Genomic DNA, 23144 nt, shown 5'->3' on the forward strand with positions numbered 1-23144 from the left:
AAAACAACAACAAACAGATCAGGTGTTGTCAAGAGCCAGAGGGTGGGGAAAGGGACCCAGGTCCCCTGGATGATGGAAATGTTACCTGTGATGATCGCGGGGGCATTACATGGCAGAGCACATCTGTTAAAACCCATCTAGTCAACCCTTAACAGTGATGACTGCTATGTATGAAATTGCATCTCAATAATGCTGATAAGAAAAGTAAAAATGTGCAAGATCTACGGAAAGAAAACTAAAACTTTGAAGAACATAAAAGGTGATCTGAATAAACATGTGGTTCGTTCTCTTTCAATTCTACCCAAATTAACCAGCAAGTTCAACGTATTTTTCAGTCAGGGTCCCAATGGAATTGGGGAGGTGTTGGGGGAAAATCTTGACTGATTCTGAAACATCCACAGTGAACAAGCCAGGATTACTGAACTTTTGAAATCTTGTTCTTTTCTAATGCTCCTCCCTGCATGTTTTACTTTTTTCCTTGCAAAAGAAAACATAATGGATAGGAATAGCAAAATATACTTGAGAGCTTTGTAACTGAACCAATTTGCTACGTATTAGAAATAAACGGGCCAGTGTTTCCGAGTAGAGTGCGGGCACAGTTCCGTGAATACAAGGAAAGGCACATATAAAGGGCATTTCACGTCATGAAGAAAAAAGCATTGGGGTTATCTCTTGAAATTACTGTCTCACGTCATCCACAAAAAGGTGAATTATAGATTTAAACATTAAAAAGTATTAAGTACGTCAGATATTCTGGAAACAAATATAAGTATTTTTAAAATTTTGAGGTGGGAAATATCTCATAAATTTTAATTATAACCTAGAAAATATAAAGGAAAAGCCTGACAGATTTTACGATGTAAAATCTCCCAACTTCCTTAGAACAAAAGATAATACCAACCAAAAAGAATAACATCAAACAAAACAAAATAATAACATAGATTTGGCAAAATGTGATATATATATTAATAGTCCTATGTTTGTTCAGCATGGTTAAAAAAAAAAAAAAAGGCCCGCAGGATTGTATCCCTAGCAAGGCATGTGTCCCAGGCATTTCTAGGAGAAAAACAAGCGACCAGTAATAACTGAAAAATGCTCGACCACAACAAAAATGAAAACAATGCAAATTAACACAGGAATGAAATAAAAACTTTTACAGGTCAAATGTTAAATGTTTGTAATGTTTTGTGCATGAAATACTGATTTAAGGTAAAGAAAATGTAACAGTATGAACAGATTGATTCAGATTTATGATAAAATTCTAGATGTGTTAATATACACATAGAAAAAAATCTGGAAAGATATACATGAAATTTACAAAGATCATGTATTTTACTTTTTTAATATTTAAAGATTAATTTCTTTATTAATTGAGAGAGAACATGCAAGCACACATGCACAGGCACATGGGGGGAGGGGCAGAGGAAGAGGGAGAGAGAAACCCAAGCAGACCCCAGGCTAAGCAAGGAGCCCTACCCGGGGCTCAATCCCATGACCCCAAGATCACCACCCAAGCCAAAACCAAGAGTCCAATGCTCAACCGACTTTGCCACCCAGGTGCCCCAACAAAGATCATATATTTAAAAAAAAACAAAAACAAAAACAAACATAAAGATGTAAGCATTTTGAAAAAAATGTAAATTACTATTTTAAAAGATGGAATCTATCCATATAAATGTGAAATATTCCTTTTTTAATTTTTCTGGTCTTACGAAAAGTGTTAGTTCTCTATTGTTACTGTAATAAATTGCCATAAATTGTGGCTTAAAACAACACAAATTTATTATCTTATCTTTCTGAAGGTCAGAAATCTGACACAAGTCCCATAGGGCTAAAATCAAGGTGTCTACAGGGCTTTGCTCCTTCCTGGAGGCTACAGGGGATAATCCAGTTCTTTACCTTTTCCAGCTTCTGAACGCTGCCACAGTTCTTGGCTCACTGCCCCCGGCCTTCATCTTCAAACCGGCCACACTGCATTGCTCTGATCTTATCCCATCATCACATATCCCTTTCTCCACAGCAGGAAAGGGTTTCTGATTTTAAGGGCCCATGTGACTTGATTGGGGCCACCCACATAATCCAGAACAATCTCTGCATCTCAAGATACCTCGCTTCATCACACCCTCAGCACCTCTTGCCATGTGAAGGGACTGGTTCCAGGTTCCAGAGATTAGGACATGGACGTCCCTGTTTCTGTTGATAGAAGATCCTTAGGGATCATAGCACTCCTGTGTCTGTCATGGGGATCTCCTCCATTAGACAGACTCTTCCACAGATCTTTCCTATACAATCATGTAACTATTTTTTACTTCTGCAGAACTCTGAGGGGATCTGTGAGTCACATACTTAATCCCAAAGACCCTTTTCCTTGTGCCTGAATACTCTGACTGTTCACTACTTCTGGTGCATTAGCAGAAAGTGGTAACGCCGTACTCTTGGTTGTCACTACAGACAACATTTACCTGACAGGGAAGCTACAAATTTTAGCAACTTTTGCAGCTTGGAAAGGCTGAGAATTTTTCAAATCATCAAGTCCCGACTCCTTTTGCTAAGCAGTTCTTCCTTCAGTTTACCTCTTTCCCCTTACATTTTACTATGAGCAGCAAAATGAAACCAGTTGCACCCTTATCACTTGGCTTAGAAACCTCCTTCGCTATTTAACCAGAAAGTTCGGCCTTCCACATTCTTGGCAGGACAGAATTTTGCTGAGCTTTCTGCCACTATATACTAAGGATCCCCTTTTCTCTAGTTTCCAAAAACGTGTTCTTTATTTCCTCCAGAGCCCTCACCAGTGACACCTTGACCTTCCATATTTCTACCAAGTCTTCATGATGATTTGCATAACCTCTAAGACAAAACAGTCTTTCTCTACCAGGTTCTGCACTTCCAAGCTTTCTCTAGCAGAGTCTTCAGCCCCATAGTCTTAACAAAGTGCTCATGGCAATCTAGAAATCTAGACATTTTCTATCACTCCACTTAAAATTCTTCCCTCTGCCCACTGTCCAATTCCAAAACCATTTCCACAATTTGAGGAGTGTGTTACAGGTGCCTCCACCTCTAAACCAAAGTCTGTACTGCTCTTCTATCGGTGCCATAACAAATGACTATAAATGTAGTGGCTTAAAACAACATAAATTTATTATCTCACAGTTATGTTGACTAGAAGTCTGACAAGGGTCAATAGGCCTTCATTCCTTTCTAGAAGCTGTACAGTAGAATACATTTCCTTGACTTTCCCAGCTTCCAGAGGTCTTCTACATTCCTGATTCCTTTCCTCCCTCTTCCTGCCCCTCCAGCCAGCAATATGGTATCTCTCGATGACTATCTTCCATGGCCACTCCCCCTCTCTCCACAGCCAGGAACAGCTATTCCATTATATTGGGTGTACCCAGATAATCCAGAACAATCTCCTCTTCCAAGGTCCCTACCTTAATTATATCTGTAAAATCTCTTTGCCACGTAAGATAATAGATAATACAAGTTCCAGAGATTAAGATATGGACATCTTTGGGCGGACATCATATTATTACCACTTATTATTGTAAATAGTAATAATGCAACTCTAGCATTAAAAACCTCATTTTTAACATCAAAAGCAAGTAAAATCTTATGTGCTCTTACTTCTCTTCCTCTTGCGTTTTCCCGAAGCAGAGTTGTTTCCAAGATCCACGGTGTCTAGAGAATAACAGGTGAGGGTGAGGAAACAGAAATTAATAAGTAAAAGTTACAAATTTTAGGATTATTCATACTGCAGAAGACTTGAATTTATAAAGATGTTTGGGTTATCATTTTTCTCTTCTAAAGGGACTAAAAACCTACTGAATTGAGAAGTGCGAGTCGAGGATGGGCCTGGAGTTTGCATTTAATGCTAGAGTTGCATTATTTCCTTTGTTTCTCAACAGTACTTGCAAAAACACTCTGAAATACCTATGCGCTTCAGTTTACTCAGGGATCTTTCTCTAGGTCTTAAGATTTTTGTAAGGATTAAATAAAATCTTATGTGCAAACATTTACGGGAAATCACTAAATAGACCAGCGACACGCTAGAGGGCATCCATCAGAAATATGTGCTGGGTTAAGAATAGTCTTTTCTCCTGGGGCCCCTGCCTGGCACAGCAGTTAAGCGTCTGCCTTCGGCTCAGGGCATGATCCCAGCGTTGTGGGATCGAGTCCCACATCAGGCTCCTCCGCTATGAGCCTGCTTCTTCCTCTCCCACTCCCCCTGCTTGTGTTCCCTCTCTTGCTGGCTGTCTCTATCCAATAAATAAATAAAATCTTAAAAAAAAAAAAAAAGAATAGTCTTTTCTCCTGACAAGTAAGTGGCATCACTAGTTGTCTTTTAAGATTTTTCTAAGGTTGTGACAAAATGACATTGTTATCTACTAGCAGAAGTATGCTTGGCTTTCTTGGGCTCCACAGAAGATGGAAATCACTGTATAAATACAAGCCTTTACTATCAGTAGACTAATGCAGCAAACAGGATACTGCCATCTTTAAGAGCGTATTTCTACTACGTCACTCATGTGTAATCAGCAGGGCCCATCCTGTTAAACACGACTTTATGATCATCTCTTGCCTCTCTACCATTCCCCAAAGAGTCAGGTCAAGCAAAACAGAGAACAGGATACTGGGATGGACCAGACCACCTGCCACCACCCTGCCTGTAGAGCCACCCCCCATCCCACAACCCTCCGGTAGCCTTACCCATCGTGTCACATGCTTGGCTACTTGCAGTACTTGCTTCTGGACCTTCTGTCACATCTTTTGAGAAGCAGATAACACAGGAACACTTCTTATTTCCATATGCTGGTAGCTCTGCTCCTCGGCCAAAATTGTGATGTATGAAGACTTTCATTTACCCCAGGGATCCCCTTCTCTGTACCCTTCCTGATCTCCCCTTCTCTGCTTCTTCCTCTGAAATCTTCCATTGACCTCCCCATCGCTGGCCTTTCCTGTAAGTCTCCCTTTTTCCCTCCCTTGCCTTTTTCTCTGTATCAGCCTCTGTTTCTGTTTTTATTATTCTTTAAGTCATAATTACCTTGTCCATCATTGGGTAGTAGGCTGGAAGTAAGCTCTTCTGATTCTTCCTCTCTATTCATTTGGAGAGTTTCTAGTTCACCAGATACTAAAGAGAAGCAAGCAAATTACAGTCCATGGATCCTGAAACAGTGTTGAGGGAAGAGTTTCTGGTGCTTTCATGGTGCACCCTGATATTCTGAGCTAAAACGAATTGCCTTCTGGGAAAAGACTACACCTGCTCCAATAATCACAGCCTAGAGCTGCCAAAGCCATGCTTTTCCCATCTTTTGTACCTCATTCTTCTTCCTCTACTCCTACTTTTCTACCTGTAGCCCTAAGAATAAAGTAAAAAGATCTAACCCTTCCAGGAAAAACCAACTGTTCTTTGAAAACTGTAAAAAGTAATTAGCAGAATGGGTTTTAAACTCATCCCAATTGGCCCATCACTGCTTACATCACTAACCACATTTAAAGCCAACCAATCAGTGACAGGCTTACACTTCTGAAAATCGGCCAATCAGCAACAGCCACACTCCAGAAAGCCTATGTCTATGACTAAATGATTACCTAGTTATAAACACTCCCTGGGTCTGAAAGTCTGCAGTTACTGAACTACAAGCTTCCTAAAACTCTACCTAAAAGCAATCTCCTTTTTAAAAGAAACTATGTCCTATGAGTACCATACTTCCTTCCACCATGCACCTTGCTTAGCAAGCAATAAATCCCTCTTTCAGCTTCAGATACGGCATGATGGTCTATCCCTCCAAAATTGGATTTCCCACCAAGCCATCTTGAAGACTCTTGTTTAGCAATGTCCTGTGGGATCCTTGGGCCAACAGGTGTAAATCCAGCACCTCTTGTGCCCAACTCCAGTTGTCTTCTGGATCAATCCATCTCAACAACGACTTAAAGCTCTGACATGTTTTAGTGAGTTCTTATTTCTGAATTAATCTTGATACTTAAAGATGTATATGCAATTAGACACAAAGTGGTTAGACATCTTGGTTTGGAAGTGCAGCATTTAGCAAATATTCTGTAAATATTTTTTATTCTTCTACTGTTTCATTTACTCTTAACTTTGGTCTATTTTTCCAAAGTTTTGTCTTATGTGTGTTTGTTTGCTCCTGATTTTCTTGTGCTTCTTGAATTTTAGAAGAAAGTTATCCAAAGCAAATAAATGGAGGCATAGACCTGGTAAGGCCCCTATGCAAAACTAATTAATGGATGTGGGTACATCAGACAGTAGTTAATTTGTGCAAAGATATTTGGTCACCCTTGGTCTTGAGTCCCTCCCAAAACCTCTTGTCAATTTGGCACATAATCTGAGGTCAACTACTATCATGTAATCAATCATATGTTCCCATTGTAGTCTCTGCTCAGTGGATGAACCCAATACTCCAGTCACTTGCAGAATACCATTCACACTAAGGACTGCATGTGGTGGCCTCATTGCTAGTTGTCATGGGTGTGTCTTGGCCAAAGCTACAGTCTCTCACTGACAGAACTCCACTTCCTCTTTGCCTCTCAGAATCATTCTTGCACTAATCTTAATAAATGGAAAAATTTCACCAAAGAGAACTTTGGGTTTTAAAGGGGAACTCTGGACATGTCAAAAGTAAACAGTGCCTTTGATAGTATTTCTATAAGAGAGAGAATGATGACCAAAAGTTCTCATGTCCCAACTGGTAATTGCTACTTTCAGACCATCATCTAACAGTTTCTTTCTTTTCATTAAAAAAAATCCCTATAAATCTAATAGGAAGGATCTATTCTGCGAACGAAACTACCAGATTAAGGGGCACCTGGCTGGCTCAGCCGGTTAAGCATCTGCCTTTGGCTCAGGTCATGATCTCAGGGTCCTGGGATCAAGCCCCATGTTATGCTCCCTGCTCAGCAGTGAGTCTGCTTCTCCTTCTCCCTCTGCCCCTGCCCCTTCCTGTGCTCTCTCTCACTCTCTCCAATAAATAAATAAAATCTTTAAAAAAAGAGAAAGAACCTACCAGATTAAATGTACTAAAGGAAGAATAACTTTAGAATTCCTAGAAAATTCTCCTACACATAATCAATTTATAATTGATCTGAACATTAGTATGTCTACACTATGCATGATTCAAGATCTGGATGCAATTGGCAAAGTTACGTATCTCTCACTTCTCTGTAGTGTTTAACCCAATTACTATAACTCTTTTCTAAAGCCAGATTCGTTTCTTTAAACATTATACTCAGCTTTGTTTGATGTCTCATTTTAGAAGAATAGCTTATATTATTTACTTGGGAAAGTCAATGGCTCATCTGGACTGTTACTTTCTAGAAATGTACTTAAGTCTCATTGTAGTAGGCATAACTCTCAATGTCCACTCAAGATTTCCTTCCCTGACCCCAGGGACTGTGAATATCATGAGATATTACCTCCATTTTTAGGTTATGCTATATGACAGAGTTGATGTTAAGAAAAAGAGATTATCAACATGAGAGAGAACCAATGCTGGTGAGGATGTGGAAAAAAGGAAGCCTTGGTGCACTCTTGGTAGAACTGTAATGTGGTATAGCCACTATGAAGAACAGTATGAGGGTTCTTCAAAAAACTAAAAATTAGAACCGCCATATCATCCAGCCATTCCACTTCTGGGTATATATCCGATGGAAACAAAATAAGTATATCAAGGAGATATTCAGCATGGTTTACAATAGCCAAGACATGGAAACAACCTATGTGTCCATCAGCAGATGAATGGATAAGGAAAATGGGGTAGGTAGATACATACATACACAATGGAATATTATTCATCCATTTAAAAAAGGGAGGGAAATCCTCCCATTTGCCTCCCTTACCTGATCCACTTTCTGGTGATGAGCTCAACTCTTCCTGAGGTTCTTCTTCATCACACATTTCTAAACAGGCACTGCTACCTTCTGCACAGAACAAAATCCCTTAGTGGATGCAGCATATGACCAATGGAGACCATAGCAGGAAAACCCACCCTGACAACCAAGGTGGCTCAAATATCTTCGAGGTGGGAATGTCCCTGCCCTCAGACCCTCCTGTCTTTGAGTTCACCTGACCTGGGAGTTAATATGGCTCATGTCACTATCACCAGAGGCTGAGAATGGTCCACCTACCTCCCTTCCCATACACCTAATTCTCTCTCTCTCTTTTTTTTTTTTTTGGATCCTTTTCACTTGGCTTTACACATTTCTTCTGTATGTGTAAGTGAAGGGGAGCAGTGGAGGAGGGGAGAAATGAGGGGAAATTTTCCTCCTTGTAGACAGAAAAACAAAGATTCAGTTAGTGAAGTGGGAATTGAAATTGTACTTACCTTCCCCATCACATAGCAGTTGCCTGGGCACTTCCTCTGGTTCTTCTTCACCCATCCTTTGGGGAGCTTCAGGATTACAGGACCCTGAAGGGAAATAAGGAAATGAGCTGAGTCAGGATGTTCAGAGCATAGGTGAGCTGCCCTTTGGGAAAAGGGACATCTGCTCCAAGGACCCCACCTGAGATTCAACTGAGCCCTCCTTCCTCTGTCTCTCCTACTCTCTGCTTCTCCATTTCCTTCCCGTATATCTGCCTCCAGACATTTCTGCTTCTGCACTAGGAGAATATTTGTGCATCTTTGATTTTGTGGACTCCACTCCCCTGACTTCTCCTATCTCTTTACTTTTTCCTCAATGGTGATCTGAATCTTTTCTTTCCTGCTTATTCCTCCTAGCTCTGTTCTTCCAGGTCTCTCCAATCCCTAAAGCAGGGCCCATTCCTTCCATCACTGTCCCTTTTGATTTCTTCCCCTTCCTACTTGTATTCTTTATTTGTGAAGTAGAAGTTTCTCTGCTTTAGGTTCTGTTCTGTTCCCCCTGGGAGCCCTAGATCTCCCCTTGGACTCTTCTTAAGTGTGACCACGTTGACCCCTGCTAGCCTCACACAGCCTCTACCTGCGATGAGATGTTCAGGGCATGGGTCTCTGCTCTTCCTTCTACCTGATCTTAGGGAAAAACCAGTATGCTTCATCTGTGTTTCCCTGTCTTTCTCTAAGGAGGAATAAAAGCAGTTTCTCTAGCTAAGTCCTAAAGCTTCATAAGGAAATCTCACTTGCCAAAGTACTTTGAAAAGAAAAAAAGCACAAAATAATCCAATAACCTGATGACAAAAACTGTGACAAAAACTATAAACGGGCTCAAGATCTTTCCTTCTGACAAGTAGATCTCAGCACCATGTTTCATCTGAAGTCTCTCCAAGGTTATAACAATATAATAATAATATTAAGCACTAGATACGTACTTAACTTTCCTTCTTTATAGAAAATAAGAAGTAGACAGGGGTTAAAATCACAATACTGAGTCCTTCCTATAAATAGACATAAAGAGTGTGAAGGAAAAAAGTATTTATCTACCACAATATGAAGAGGGAATACATCTGTTCTAACAATAAGGGCCATGCTGTTCAACTCTGAATTCAGCTGCCTGATATCCTGCCGCCCAGGGCTGGCGACCCCTTCCTTACCTCGCCCACATGTTGGTGGGGAGCTCAAGGCTTCCTGAGGCTCTTCTTTGTCACTGGTCTCCCCGTAGGCATTTTTGTGCTCTGCAGAAAGGAATGAAACCCCCAGTCATCTCAGCACACACCAGGGGAGATCATGGTGGGAAAACTCATAGTGAAGACGTGGGATACTCAGCTATCTGCTAGGTGGGACTGTCCCTGTCCCAAACCATCTGGTCAGTCTCTGGGCTCACCCGGCCTGCAGGTTGACTCACTCCTGTTGCCATCACCAGAGCCTGAGGACCATCCACCATCTTCCTCCTCTTGTGTATACCTAATTCTCTGTCTACTACACCCCCTTTCCCATTGTCCCTGCTCATTACTTCTGTCTCTGTGCTTCTCTCCTGCTGTCAGTTTCTCCAGGAGCTTCTCTTTGTTTGGATGTATTTCTGTCTCCTTTTCTTCTGACTCTTTTTCGCTTGCGCCTCTGGCACTCTCTAGTGTTTTTTGCTTCCCCTATCTCACTCAGTTTTTTCTTGCTCCCTTTCCTCTATGTTAGGCGTCCTGAAAATAGTACTGTAGAACCTGATGAGCAGACTAGGTCAAGGCAACATCACCAAACACAGGGAAAAGTTATTATATGGCCCACATATAAAAGAAAAATCAGAATATTGCAACCACTGAAAATATTTACACTATCATGAGAGATGAGGCAGAAGCAATAGACTGGTGCCCCATGTGAATGGGAGACATAGAAAGCCACAGGAAGGACAACTGATTTAATCCTAAGGCAAAAAAGAACACCAGGTTTATGTGGGAAAATGATATGATCTGATTGACGTCTTGCAAATAATAATCATGCTAAAGTGGAGAAAATGGGTAGCATGGGAGCAAGAGGAAATGGTGCATTCGTGTTGCCTTTAACGAGGGAGCAACCTCTGGAGAAGGAGTTTCTAGTTTGAGAAGAAGCTGTTGGTTTCAATTTTGGAAGTGTCAGTTCCTGAAAGTCATCCAAATGGAGAGGATCCTGTGATAAATGCCTTTGGGTGCATAGACCGATAACCTTGGGAGACAGGTGTCCCTAGCAGGCATGCCCTTGAGAGTCATTCTGTTACCTGGGAGTAACTGAGACAGCTAGGGTGAGGGTTATTAGTCTCTGAGTATGTTCCAGGCACTGCTTTCTACCTGGGGAGATTAAATCTGAAAACTTACTACTGAGATAGACCCCCTTCTGCTGGAAGATGCTCCTGTCTAGACTCATACTTCTGTTTTACAAGATCCCAAATTCTCCCTTCCCTATACGGTAGTTTCCATTCCTTATTGATTTTTAAATTATTTTGATATAACTCTTTCTCTACATAGTTTCCTTTGTGCGCCCTTCCACATTATTATTATTTTGACATTTATTTGCCAAATTATTATATAAGCTAATTTTCATCTCCTTATCTCATTTCTTCATGAGCTTATACCCCTTCCATGTTGTCTCTCACTTTCTCCTTTTCTTTTCTTTTTTTTTTTTTTAAAGATTTTATTTATTTATTTGACAGAGATAGAGACAGCCAGCGAGAGAGGGAACACAAGCAGGGGAGTGGGAGAGGAAGAAGCAGGCTCATAGCGGAGGAGCCTGATGTGGGGCTAGATCCCGGAATGCCGGGATCACGCCCTGAGCCGAAGGCAGACGCTTAACCGCTGTGCCACCCAGGCGCCCCATCACTTTCTCCTTTTCTATCTCTGTTTCTCTGAATCTTTCCTTCTGGTTGCCTTAAAATTTCCCTTATTTTATCTATTTTCCTCTTCTTACAGATGCTTCCTCCCAAACTGACAGAAGTTCTTCCCTTTTCACATGGACCACAGCACCAGACAGCCTTCCCTTATCAGCTCTATGCTAACAATCTCCCAAGGGACCTTCTAAAGTGCAAACCTATCAATCATTCACAAAACTTATTTCCATATTGCTGGTACTACCAGAAGTAGGCTGAAAATGATCTTGTTGCCTCAGTTGCCATAATCCGCTGGTATTTGGTTTTTACGGGCATTTAATAAAACCACTCAGGCCCTTCTGGTCTGGTGCCCCAGCCTACCTTTGCTATATCCTGTCTCCCTATGTTCTCCAGGCAGGAATCCCCTCTCCACTCAGGAGCTCTGCTCACCATTATTTTTAGTGTCTCTCACAGTTTTGGAAAAAGCAAAACAGAAAATGGACACAGTCTCACCTGTATGGATGTGAATATGAAGAATAGAATGGTAGGATGGGAGAAAGGCAAGATTTTTTTCCATGCTGATGGAAAACAAAGCTATATTGAGGGAGTTGGTAATTTAAATCAGAATTACCTTGTTTCTCTTCTGCTGGCAGGCTGGGCGTCTCCTCTAGTTCTCCTTCATTAGACCTTGGGTTAACTCTCTGATCACAGGTCACTGCAGAGAAACAAGAACATGATGGACCATGGAGGGTGATGGGAGCAGACCTCAGCATGTCCATGCCCACCAGGATGGAAAAGCAAGCTGCCTGCTCCTTGCTGCCCCTGGGAGCCACACTGTCTTGTTCTGCTTTCCGCCATCTTGTTACACGTCCTCTGTCCACTTCTTACCGTCCCACCTGCATTTCTGCCTCACGCATCTCTGTTTCCTAGCTGTGCTTCTCTTCCATTGTCTGGGCTTCTCTTGTTTTTAGGCCTTAGTTTTGTTTTTGTTTTTCAGTGATAATGTATCTATTTTCTAATGTTACCCTGTCTAGCTTTCTTACTCGAGGTGTCTTCAAGCCCTAGTGGTTGAGTCCATTCCCATGCTGTCTGTCAGTATTTTCCTTTCTCTCGCCACCAACATTAGTTTTTCCCTTATTTTTTTTTAACTCAAGAAAACTTTTATTTTTTTGAGGTGAAACAAGCCCAACAGCAAAAACACTAGAAACAATTTCCCTATACTAAGATGGGAGACTGATGACCACATTCTATGAGAGCAGAAGGGGCTGTTATAAGTACTTTTCTGTCCACAGGCTCTTGAGAATGTTGTCAAACAGTTGAAACATCTGCAAACCCATGCCCAGTTTTTCTTTTTTCTTTTTTTTAAATTTTTATTTAAATTCAAATCAATTGGGGCGCCTCAGTGGCTCAGTCGTTAAGCGTCTGCCTTTGGCTCAGGGCGTGATCCCAGCGTTCTGGGATCGAGCCCCGCATCAGGCTCCTCTGCTGGGAGCCTGCTTCTTCCTCTCCCACTCCCCTTGCCTGTGTTCCCTCTCTCACTGGCTGTCTCTCTTTCTGTCAAATAAATAAATAAAACCTTTAAAAATAAATAAATAAAATAAATTCAAATTAATTAACATACACCATATTATTAGCTTCAGAGGTAGAATTTAGTGATTTATCAGTTGCATGTAACACCCAGTGCTCATTACTTCAAGTGCCCTCCTTAATGCCCACCACATAGTTAGACATTTCTCCAAAGAAGACATACAAATGGCCAACAGACTCATGAACAAATGCTCAACATCACTTGGCATCAGGGAACACAAATCAAAACCACGAGGTACGGCAGTTAGAATGGCTAAAAGTAATGAACAACTTAGTTTTTCTCTTAATGAAGGTCTTATGTTGGACCCCGGTGCACTTCTTTGGGAATGTGTGGGACTCTTGGGGCTTCTTGTTTGTGTTCTGACCACAGGACCCCACCCTGACTGGCAGGTGGCTTCACACAACTGTTCCCTCAATGACACATCCACTGCTGCCCACTCTGCCTTTTCTGCTTTGCCCTTGCAAAAATAGCCTGCATGCTTTTCTCTTCTTTGTTTCCCCATCCACAAAACAGAGGTTACAGCAGTTTGCATGCCTGTCTTAAGGTTTTGCAAAGATAAAAGGAAGTCTCCCACAATGATGGAGACTGTCAGAAACCTTGCACACCTTGTCTCCCAAACTTTGTTCTCTTTCTCATTTTCACCCTTCCCGTGTGTGTCTGCCTCTTCCATTTCTACCTCTGTATCTCGCTCTTGGGATCTCTTGGCACTCTTCTTTGTCTTGATTTGTTTCTTTCCCCATGTCTGTTCCCACCTCCCTTCTTTCCACTCACGCTTCCCTGCTGCTGTGCTTTATTTCTTCTCCCCAACTCTTAGCTTGTTTTCTAGGGGTCAGAAAAGGCATCTCTGAGATGGTATCTAATATCCACATGCTGTCACCAGATTAGTGAGCAAGTGGGCAAGAAAACTGTCCAAGCACAGGGCCCAGCATGTTCCAAAGCTCGGGTGAGAAAGAGGAATCAGATAATTAAAATTACTGAACAAGCTTTATACAAATTTTTGAAGTAATTGCAGGACAGACATGGGGCTGGAGCCATGGGGAGGAAAGTGGATTTAATCCTTCTGACAAGAAGGAGTTATCAACTTAATGTAGGAAAGTAGGATAAACCAACCTGCATTTTCAGAGTCCTCTAGTTGACCTGAAGAGATTGAGTGTGATGGGAACATGACTGGGGGGAAGATATGAGACTGGAGGCTGTTGCTCTGGTTCCAGAGAGAAGAGACATCTGACCAGAGTGTTCGTGTTGGGTATGGAGAGGAATGGACAGGCAAGAGACAAGTTCGAGGTATAGCTGACTAATCTGGATGACTGATGGGCTCTGTGAGTTGAGGGAGGGGGATGAGTCCCTGATGACCCCAAAATTTCTGCCTGAGGAATGGAGCAATTGTGTTCTGTCCTGAGATAGGGAACACCAGGAAAGGAGCAGATCTGGTGTCAAGAAACATGGTATGTGCAATTGTGGGTATCTTGTATTGAGGTTCCTGAAAAACGTCTAAATGGAGATGTCCTTCAGGTCCCCTGCACAGCTGCATTCGGGCCCTCAGATGAATGAGGTTAGAAGACAAGTCTGGGCCAGACAGGTGTTTGGGGATCATAAGTTATAGAAGGGAGCAGACAAGGATGCCTGGGAGGGAGGACCACTGCCTCTGAGAATATTACAGGTGCCATGTTGATAACTGGGGACATAATAACTTGAAAATCCATGGCTAACATGTTCCACCCCTACTGGCAGACTTGTTTCCGATGAACAACTCTTCTCTCAATTCCTACAGTGTCCCAAACTGTCTTCTCTATCCCTTGTACAGTATTCATCTCTGCTGAATTTTCACTCATCTCCTTTTTCTCAATGTATAACTTCTGTGCCCCTCCCTCACCCTTTCTTTTTCTTAATGTCCCCCCCCTCAACCCTGCCCTGCAGTTCTCTCTTACCACCATGTTCTCCACCTGTCTAAGATGATGGAGCTTATCTCCTTTCTTCCATGGTGTTGATTTCCCTGCTTCTATCTGTTCTCTCTAGTTCTTAACTTTCTGTTTCTAATTTTTCAACCTAAGAATTAAAACTCAAAATTCAAATTTCAGACTTTCTGCGTATTTCATCCACGTCCATATTCCTTTCCCCATATCACCAATGTTCTGGACTGTGGCCATTGGCAAATGATCAAGGATCCTTCCCTTTGCCAGGTCCATTTCAAAACTCTTTCAGTTCTCTGTGCTGCAATTATACTCATTATGCCCATGTTCCTGGCACAACCTTAGGGAAAAAAGGTAGGAAATTATCTCCCCTCTCTGATAACATGGTTATATTTAGACTTCATGTCTATTTAAGTAGAATTGTCAATCACTTTGGTCTCTCTTCATCTCATGACTCCATCTATATTTTTCATTCTCCCTTTCTTTGTCTATGTTCTATACCAAGGGAAACCTCAACCAGTCTGAGATCATCCTTCACTGCTTGTGTCTCTCAAGGGAAGGAATCAAATTCTGGGCATAGTTTGTCTATGTGAATATGTGGGGATGGATGGATGGATGGATGGATGGATGGATGGATGGATGGATAGATGGAAGGGGAATAGGGAAGGGATGAAAGAAGGTGTCCCTCCATATTGATAGGAAAGTAAAGCTCTAATTAGATTATAGGTCATTTAAATCCTAATTACCTTCTCCATCATAAGGTAGTAATCTGGGCATTTCTTCTGATTCTCCTCCTTCATTCTTTTGTACAGCTACACGTTCACAGGACACTGAAGAAAAAACATGAACATGATAGACAGTTGGCCTGGACTCTGCCTGGATGTGGCCAATGCTCAGAGAGCACTGGAGCTTGATGTTCAGAGTGCAGGAGAACTGCTCCTCGGGAAGAAAAGTATGTTGGTACCCACTGAACTTGCTCCGCCTTTTTTAGCACCTTGTTAAGTCCCCATCCCCTTCTCTCTCCTTCCCTCTTCTCCCCCTGACCCTGTCTCCACATGTTGCTGCACCTGCACCGTGAAGCTGTGGATCTCTTTGACTATGACTTGCTCTCCCTGACTTCTGCCATCTGCTTGCATTTCTGTCTTTTTGCTCCTCCATGAAGTTCTTCATCTCTTTGCTCCATTATTTCCCTATTTATTCTCTTACCTCACTTCCTCTGTCTCTGCGATACGTAATATTTCATTAATCCTATGCAATCCCTGGGAAGTAAGTTTAAGATTATCTCTCCCCTCCCAAACCCCACCCTGGTAGTGTTTAGAGTCCATATACATTTAGATAAAATTGGGCCTACTTAGCCAACTCCATTGGTGCCCCCAGTCTACATTCTTATTATTTTGTGCCCTTCAGTTCTTCACCCTAGAGCCCTTCCATTAAGGTGCTTAGCCTCCTTTCCCCCCTGCCTCCCACACACTGGAGGAAAGCAACCAGAGGCTGAGTCAAAGTGTGTATTTGTGTTTGGGGGTGAAGGAAGTGTCCCTTGCATACAGACAGACAAACAAATTTAATGAAGTAACTGGTCATTTAAATCATAATTACCTCCCCCATCGCCTGGTAGCAGTTCGGGTATCTCTTCCAAATTGCTTCCATTCGTCCTTTGGAGACCTTTGTGCTCAGAGGAAACTGAAGGGAAATGCAGAAATGACCAACCAGACATGACGATGAGGGAACAGACCTCAGGAACATCATGCTGAATTCTGGTGTTCGGCACTCAAATGAGCTTCTCCTTGGGAAAAAGGACCTTGCCTAAGACCTACCAGAGCCTCGCTCTGCCTCTTCTTCTCCTGTGATCTTTCACACACCTCCTTTCTCCTTCTCATTGTTCTGTCACCACACACTGTTTCCTCTATACCATGAAAGACTGGACATCTCCATGAATCCCTGGGCTTCCCTCTTGGGCTTTTTCTTCTTCATGGCTCTTCCTGCTCTCTTGGCAGTTTTCCTACTTGTGGCTCAATTTTTCTTTCTAGATCTCTTGCATTTCACATGGTAAGTGCCAGTTCTACCAGCTCTTTCTGGGGTTTTCCTTGGTTTTACTACCAAAATATATTTGTTGGATGAGGGCCTTCTTGCACTGGGCCCTGATCCACTTGCCTGGGTCTCTGAACATTTCCTGGGTTCCCCCTGTGTGAACTCTGTCCCGGTGACCCTGGCCACCCTGACCATCTGCTAGTCTGACGGCGCCTCCACTTGTATAACTACTTTGACCTGGTAAAAGACCCTTATACACTGCAGTGTTTCTATTTCTTTATCTATAAAATAGAAAGAAGCAACAGTATGTCTCTCTTAATGCATAAGTTTGTGGAGGTGAAATGACATCTTATTTGCAAAATTCTTTGAAAAGTCACAGTAACATAATAAAAACTATTTGACAAAAATCATAATTTAGAGTCTAGAGCAGTTGATCTGAAGGATCGTGTTTCTCTTGAGCTTTTTCCAAAATTAGGCACAAAATAATAACATTATCAATAAATAGGATGATGCTTAGTTTTTATTCTCTGGAGAAGCTAAAGTGTTGGTGGGTAAAAATCCAAGCCTTTACTATGAATAAGTCTGAAAGGCATCCCCCCTCTTCGGTGTGTCTCTCCCCGAATGTGCACTTGGGAATTCATGGGATTCCAGAACACAGTGGATCTTTTCACAGAGGAGTGTGCTCATGGTAAAATGCATCAGAAAACACCAGCTTGAAATTCAGCAGCCTGATACCCTGCAGCCCAGCACTGGCAACCTCCCCCCTTCTTTGCTGGGCCCACAACTTGGTGGGGAGCCCAAGGCTTCCTGAGGCTCTTCTTCATCGCCGGTCTCCCAACAGGCCTTGCTATCCTCAGCAGAAAGGAATGAAATCTCACAGACATCTCAGTTTATGACCAAGGAAAAAAATCACAGCAAGAAAGTAAGAAAAACCAAGAAAGCCTGAGAAACTGGAATGTCCCATTCCACAAAACGACTGCCCTGAGGTTATGTCCGCTCCAGCAGCTTTCACTAGAGGCTGACAGTAACTCACCCATTCTGCGAAAATCTTCCTCTTCTTACTGCACATCACCCTTTTTCTATTCTTCCCTTTACCGTTTGATTCTGTAAATCTAATCACTCCCTGCCTCAGTTTCTACTGCTGTCTCCTGGAGCCTCTCTTTCTCTTGGTGTATTTCTCTCTTGTTCTCTGTTCCTGCGACTTTTCCCCTTGTTTTCCCTGATACTGCTCTTCCTCTCCTATCCTTTGGCTCTCAGTTGTTCCTGTCTAGCTTTCTCTAAAGAAAGGCCTCCCCAAGGTGGTTTGTGTTAAATAGGATTGAACCAGAATGGAGGAAGGTAAGCGGAGGGCAGGGGAACAGAAAGACAGTTCTAAATAAGGCACATGAACAGACTCAGATGTGAAGGAGATAATTAAAAATTAAAATCCCTGGGGAAGAAAGTGCCTTCTATCTTGAAGTAATAGTACAGCAGGCAGGTGACGAGGCTGGGGAAGTGGGCAGGCGGCTTGTTGTGGGGGCCGGCCTGGACCCCACGGAAAGAAACTTCTATTTAATCCTTGGTGTATTAAGAAGTAGGAAATACTTCTTATTATTCCTAAGTAGGAAAATAATACAATCTAATTTTTATTTTCAAATGTTCCCTCTAGTTGAAGTGCAAATAATGCACTTAATGGGACTAAGTTTGGAGGGAGGAGGAGGCAGAAGGCCTCTGAGAACCACAACAGTGACAGAGACATGGGTTAGAGACTCGGCTCTGGGGATGGGACGGATGGACAGGTGGGAGATATTCTGAAGGAGAAATGACCATGTTGGAGGAATGACAGGCATGTAATCAAGGGCCAGAGGAGTCATGGGCAACTGCTAGGTTTCCAACTTGAAAACAACACGGGCGAACAGTGATCTCTCATCGAGGGAAAGAACACTGAGGAGTTAGCTCCAGCCCGAACAACGAAGAATGAGCAATGCTCTCGGCTCCGCGTGTGCCAACGCTAAGGCTCTTGAAAGAATTCCAGTGCAGTATCTATCTGACCCCTGGCCTCCAGGTCCATGGATAAATGAGCTCTGAAGACGATCTGGGGTGGAGATTTGGCCTTGGGAATCACTGGAATATTCAGGGAGAGGCCCATTGCGAACTGACATTTTGTAAGAGCCACTTTGATAACTAGGGACAGTTTCATCTGGAAACTCACAGCTAATGTTTTCAGCCCTGGTGCCCAAAGGTGCTTCTATCCAGTGCTCTGGCCCCAAACCTGCGGCATCCCAACCTGCTCCTCTCCTCTCTGTCCCCGTTTACCCTTCTCCTAGTTTCCATCTATTCTGTTTCTCTCTGTAGGTGTCTTTATACCTCCCCAGCTCTCCCCACATCCTAGCATTTATTTTCCACTCCACATTACTCCTTCCGTATATTTTTCTCTCAGTTCTGACCTCTGATCCTTGAGCCATTTTTCAGTTTATCTCCTCTTTGCTATGTCTCCCACTTCTTCCCTGTCCCTCGCTGCTTCTTCCACTTTACCTTGACTTTCTGTCTCTCTCTGCTCTGGTGTCCTCCTGATTCCCCTCTCGCCGTCTCCAGCACTCGGGGCTTTGACTACAGTAGCAGGGACCTCCCACTGGCCAGCTCCTGAGGGACAGTCTCCCGCATGGATGCACATGGCATGCTGCCTCCAAATTCCTTTCCATCGGTCTCTGAAGTTAACTGAAAATGATTCTCCTTCCCTACCCTTGAGGGTAGGAGTTTATGTTCCTTTTGGAGAATTGGATCCGTCTGTGAGATTTGTCCTATATTACCCCTAGCTACCTTTCCTCTTTCTATACTCTCCATCCACAAGTACTCTCTCTACTGAGGAGCTCAGATTCCTTTTCTCATAGTCTCTGTCACATCTGCGGGCAGGTAAGGGCAGATGGAAGGAAGGACTAGCAGACGCCTGGGATCAGAGACAAAATGCAGGCTTTGTTCCGCAAAGACAAGAAAACAAAGATTTAATAGAGAATTGTACGTTGAATGATAGTTACCTTGTCCTTCATAAGGCAGTGAGCTGGGTGTCTCTTCTAGTGCTCTGACATTATTCGTTCGGAGAAGTGAGTGTTCACAGGACCCTGCAAGGGGGACAAGAAAATGGCAGGACTCAGACAGTGACCAGAGAAGAGACCTCTGTGCGCTGAAGCTGAACCCTGGTGTTCAAGCTCCAAGAACCCCACCTGGGGCTCACCAAATCCTCGCTCACCTCTTTCTCATTGTGATGCACCTAACTGGAACGTAAAACAGCTGTGTCCCCAACACAGCAGTGGCGCTTACTAGCCATTTTCAACACCTGGAACATTTCCACCACGCCAGGGAGTTCCCAGGTGCTGATTTCAAGTCTGTTTCCACCCACCGAAAGTGAGCGCTCTTCTGATGTTTATCACCATTAACTAAGTCCTTCCTTTCTGGAACTGTCCCCGTCTGTCCTGACACTCACGTAAACAGGGTCCCACAGCAGTACGATTGGGACTGGCTTCTTTTGCTCAGTGTACATCGGACTCTTTTTTTTTTTTTTAAAGATTTTATTTATTTATTCGACAGAGATAGAGACAGCCAGCGAGAGAGGGAACACAAGCAGGGGGAGTGGGAGAGGAAGAAGCAGGCTCATAGTGGAAGAGCCTGATGTGGGGCTCGATCCCATAACACCAGGATCACACCCTGAGCAGAAGGCAGACGCTTAACCGCTGTGCCACCCAGGCGCCCCTGCACATCGGACTCTTGAACAACACTCACAGCAAGCTTACTTTCGACATATAGATTTATAGATCTAGAGATCGATAGTTTCAGTTCATACACCGGAATGCAGAAATTAAGTAAGTTGCCCAAGTAAGCAAGAGGTAGAGCCAAGCGCGAAGCCCAGCAGTGGGGCCACAGCGTGTTCGCCCTTAACTGCTGTGTAGAAGAGGGTTTGAGGCCTAGGCCGGTCACGTGCCCTTGCACAAACCTCAACTCTCCTCGTGTCTCCGTTTCTTCCCCTGGCAAGTGGGAATAACAAAACCCTCATAATACTGTTGGAATGAGAGTACTTGTAAAGGGATATCTGGGTTACAGTAACTTACCAAGAAATCATAATTTTCGGTATTAATGCTGTAGTTTAATAATTTAATGATCAGTTATTAGTAATAATATGAACAAAAGGAGATTGAAAAGCTGGAAACGGTGGCTATTGGTTACAAGAGTACATAGTTCACGTGTGAGCAATAAACGAGTTGCTTCACGGGAAGGGCTGACCTTACACCTAGCGGTCTGAGAAAGGGTGGTGTTGCTTCAGTTGTCACTGTTAAGTGATTATTGCCCTTTATTCTGTTCTCGTCCTTACGCTCTTTTCCATTTTCCTCTCTCTCTTTTTTTTAAGTAGGCTCCATGCCCATCTCTGGGCACGGAGCCCAACATGGGGCTGGAACTCAGGACCCTGAGATCAAGACCTGAGCTGAGATCAAGAGTCAGACACTTAACCGACTGAGCCACCCCGGTGCCCCTCTCTTTCTTTTCTACACAGCATCACTCCTTCCATGTTCTCTCCTGCTCATGGGGAGATTATTACTCTCTCTCCCTCTCTTTTCTCTTATTATGGGAAGCATTTACAGCAGTTCCTTCTTGGCTTTCTCTTTGGGTCTGCCACCTGGTGCCAAACCTTACCCCTTCCCTGATCCACTGAAATCCTAACTCACAATTACCACTGTCAGCTCTTCCCTTTAATTGTGCCTCATGGTCACAGTAAGATCTGCTCTTGCGGGTTCCTGTTCTATCTTCTGAGCAGTCCTATCTGCCTGGCAACATTTTTGGATTCCACACCTGGGTGGTAAGTTAGGATCCCATACAAGCCACCACTGGCCTGGCTCGCCCCCTCCCCTACCATCTCCTTCTGCATCCCTCCCCAGGGGGCACTCTCCACCCAGGAACTTGGCCCCCCTGATCTCTGCTAGCTATTCCTCTCAGCAGATGAGAGAACAAGTCTCTATGGAGTCATAAGTACCTAGCTCGTGGTGTGTTTGGAAGTGGAACATCTCCTTTGTCTCGTCTTCATCAACGGCTCCAAAATGGAAGTGGTCATAAATCACTGGGAAGAGGAAGGAAAGGCAGTTAGAGACATCTGGCGGTGACCAGGAGCTTCCTCTCACAACTTCACACCTGGCTCACCCCTGACTCCGGCAGTTCAGTGGGAGCTTTCCAGCCCGCGGGGAACCCTGGGCTTCGGCAGGTCTCACAGGACCGGAGACAGATGCTGCCATGCATGTCAGAAGGTTAAAGAAAGCAGGGGCGGTGGGAAAGTGGCGAGTAGTTCGATGAACTATTTAAAATAATGAAAGCTAATTTAAAATAAATAATATATATGGGAGGTACTTTGTAAATTCTGCATGCAACTAGGAACAGAGAAGAAGCAATGGGATTTCATCAGGAGAAAAGTAATGTTTACAGAGAAATAGACTTATATATAAAAAAAGAGCCCCAACATCTTTTAAGGATGGAGGTTTTAAAAGAAAGAAACAAAGAAGCAAAGAAGCAAGAGAGAGAAAAAAGAGAAAAAGAAAGAGGAAGAAAGAAAGAAAGAAAGAAAAAGAAAGAAAGAAAGAAAAAGAAAGAAAGAAAGAAAGAAAGGAAGGAAGGAAGGAGGGAGGGAAGGGGGGAAGGGAGGGAAGGAAGGAGGGAGGAAAAGGATCTTAGGTCAGGGAAGGAAGATCTGGTTACAGAGAAACCTAACAGTGAAGAGGGACTAGCATTTCTCTGTGGGGCATGGGTGGGGAGACATACAGGAAACAACAACAAAAAGACATTCTGTAAGGCACAAACAAGAAGCAAATACCATTTGAAAGACACAACTGATGATTATCACAGCTGTACCGGGGACCCAGGAAGTGGTAAAAAGAAGTACAGGAAAGCAGCCCAGGGCACCCTGCTTCACAGTTGCGTTCCAAGGTAACTCAACCAAAGATAGATGGAAAAGCAAGACTCAAAAAACATGAGAAAGAAAGCTCAAGAAATAGAGAAAGACACTGGCCCAGAAAGACAGACAAGAGCACACCTGCTTGAGGCAGCACCCACTGAAGGGTGGGGTGGTGGGGTGGGGTGGTGGTAGAGTGGGGGTGAAGGTAGAAAGGCTCTATTGGCACAAGAGATGCTCCTGCCCTCCCCAGGACACACTGACTTCTTGTCCAGGCAAACTCCAGAGGAGGACATGGGGATAAATGCCGTGTGGGTCAGAGGTCTTGGGAACACAGGGGGCGCCCCAAGAGCATGTGTCTCTGTGCAGGTTGTACGACCTTCCTACCAGCTTCCTGGCTTTGGACCGCTGACCCATGGCTCTCTTGGACACCAGGGTCTAGGAAGTGCCAGCAGCGACTTCCTGGCGGGTGTGGGGGTGTGTGATGAGCCTCAGCATCGGGAGCCCCAGAAACTAACAC

The 23144-nt window shown here is 43.5% G+C and overlaps 1 protein-coding gene across 8 annotated transcripts in view; it reads right to left on the reverse strand.

Annotated features, from left to right (window-relative positions):
- SP140 (SP140 nuclear body protein) overlaps positions 1-23144 on the reverse strand; it is a 62045-nt gene that overhangs the window by 23672 nt on the left and 15229 nt on the right. For 5 of the 8 annotated variants that reach the window (XM_008690367.2, XM_040639297.1, XM_040639277.1 and 2 more), the window contains 11 exons: positions 21719-21802; positions 19734-19817; positions 16288-16371; positions 15438-15521; positions 11825-11908; positions 9518-9598; positions 8337-8420; positions 7852-7932; positions 5039-5125; positions 4705-4827; positions 3622-3675 (listed from right to left, as the gene is read on the reverse strand). In XM_008690367.2, the coding sequence (XP_008688589.2) occupies positions 3622-3675; positions 4705-4827; positions 5039-5125; positions 7852-7932; positions 8337-8420; positions 9518-9598; positions 11825-11908; positions 15438-15521; positions 16288-16371; positions 19734-19817; positions 21719-21802 (930 nt within the window). The remainder of the gene's footprint in view (positions 1-3621; positions 3676-4704; positions 4828-5038; positions 5126-7851; positions 7933-8336; positions 8421-9517; positions 9599-11824; positions 11909-15437; positions 15522-16287; positions 16372-19733; positions 19818-21718; positions 21803-23144) is intronic. The other 3 variants (XM_040639285.1, XM_008690368.2, XM_040639291.1) reach the window with 3 other exon arrangements.

The sequence above is a fragment of the Ursus maritimus genome, unplaced genomic scaffold (genome assembly GCF_017311325.1).
Source record: "Ursus maritimus isolate PB19 unplaced genomic scaffold, ASM1731132v1 scaffold_1, whole genome shotgun sequence".
NCBI classification, from domain to species: domain Eukaryota; kingdom Metazoa; phylum Chordata; class Mammalia; order Carnivora; family Ursidae; genus Ursus; species Ursus maritimus.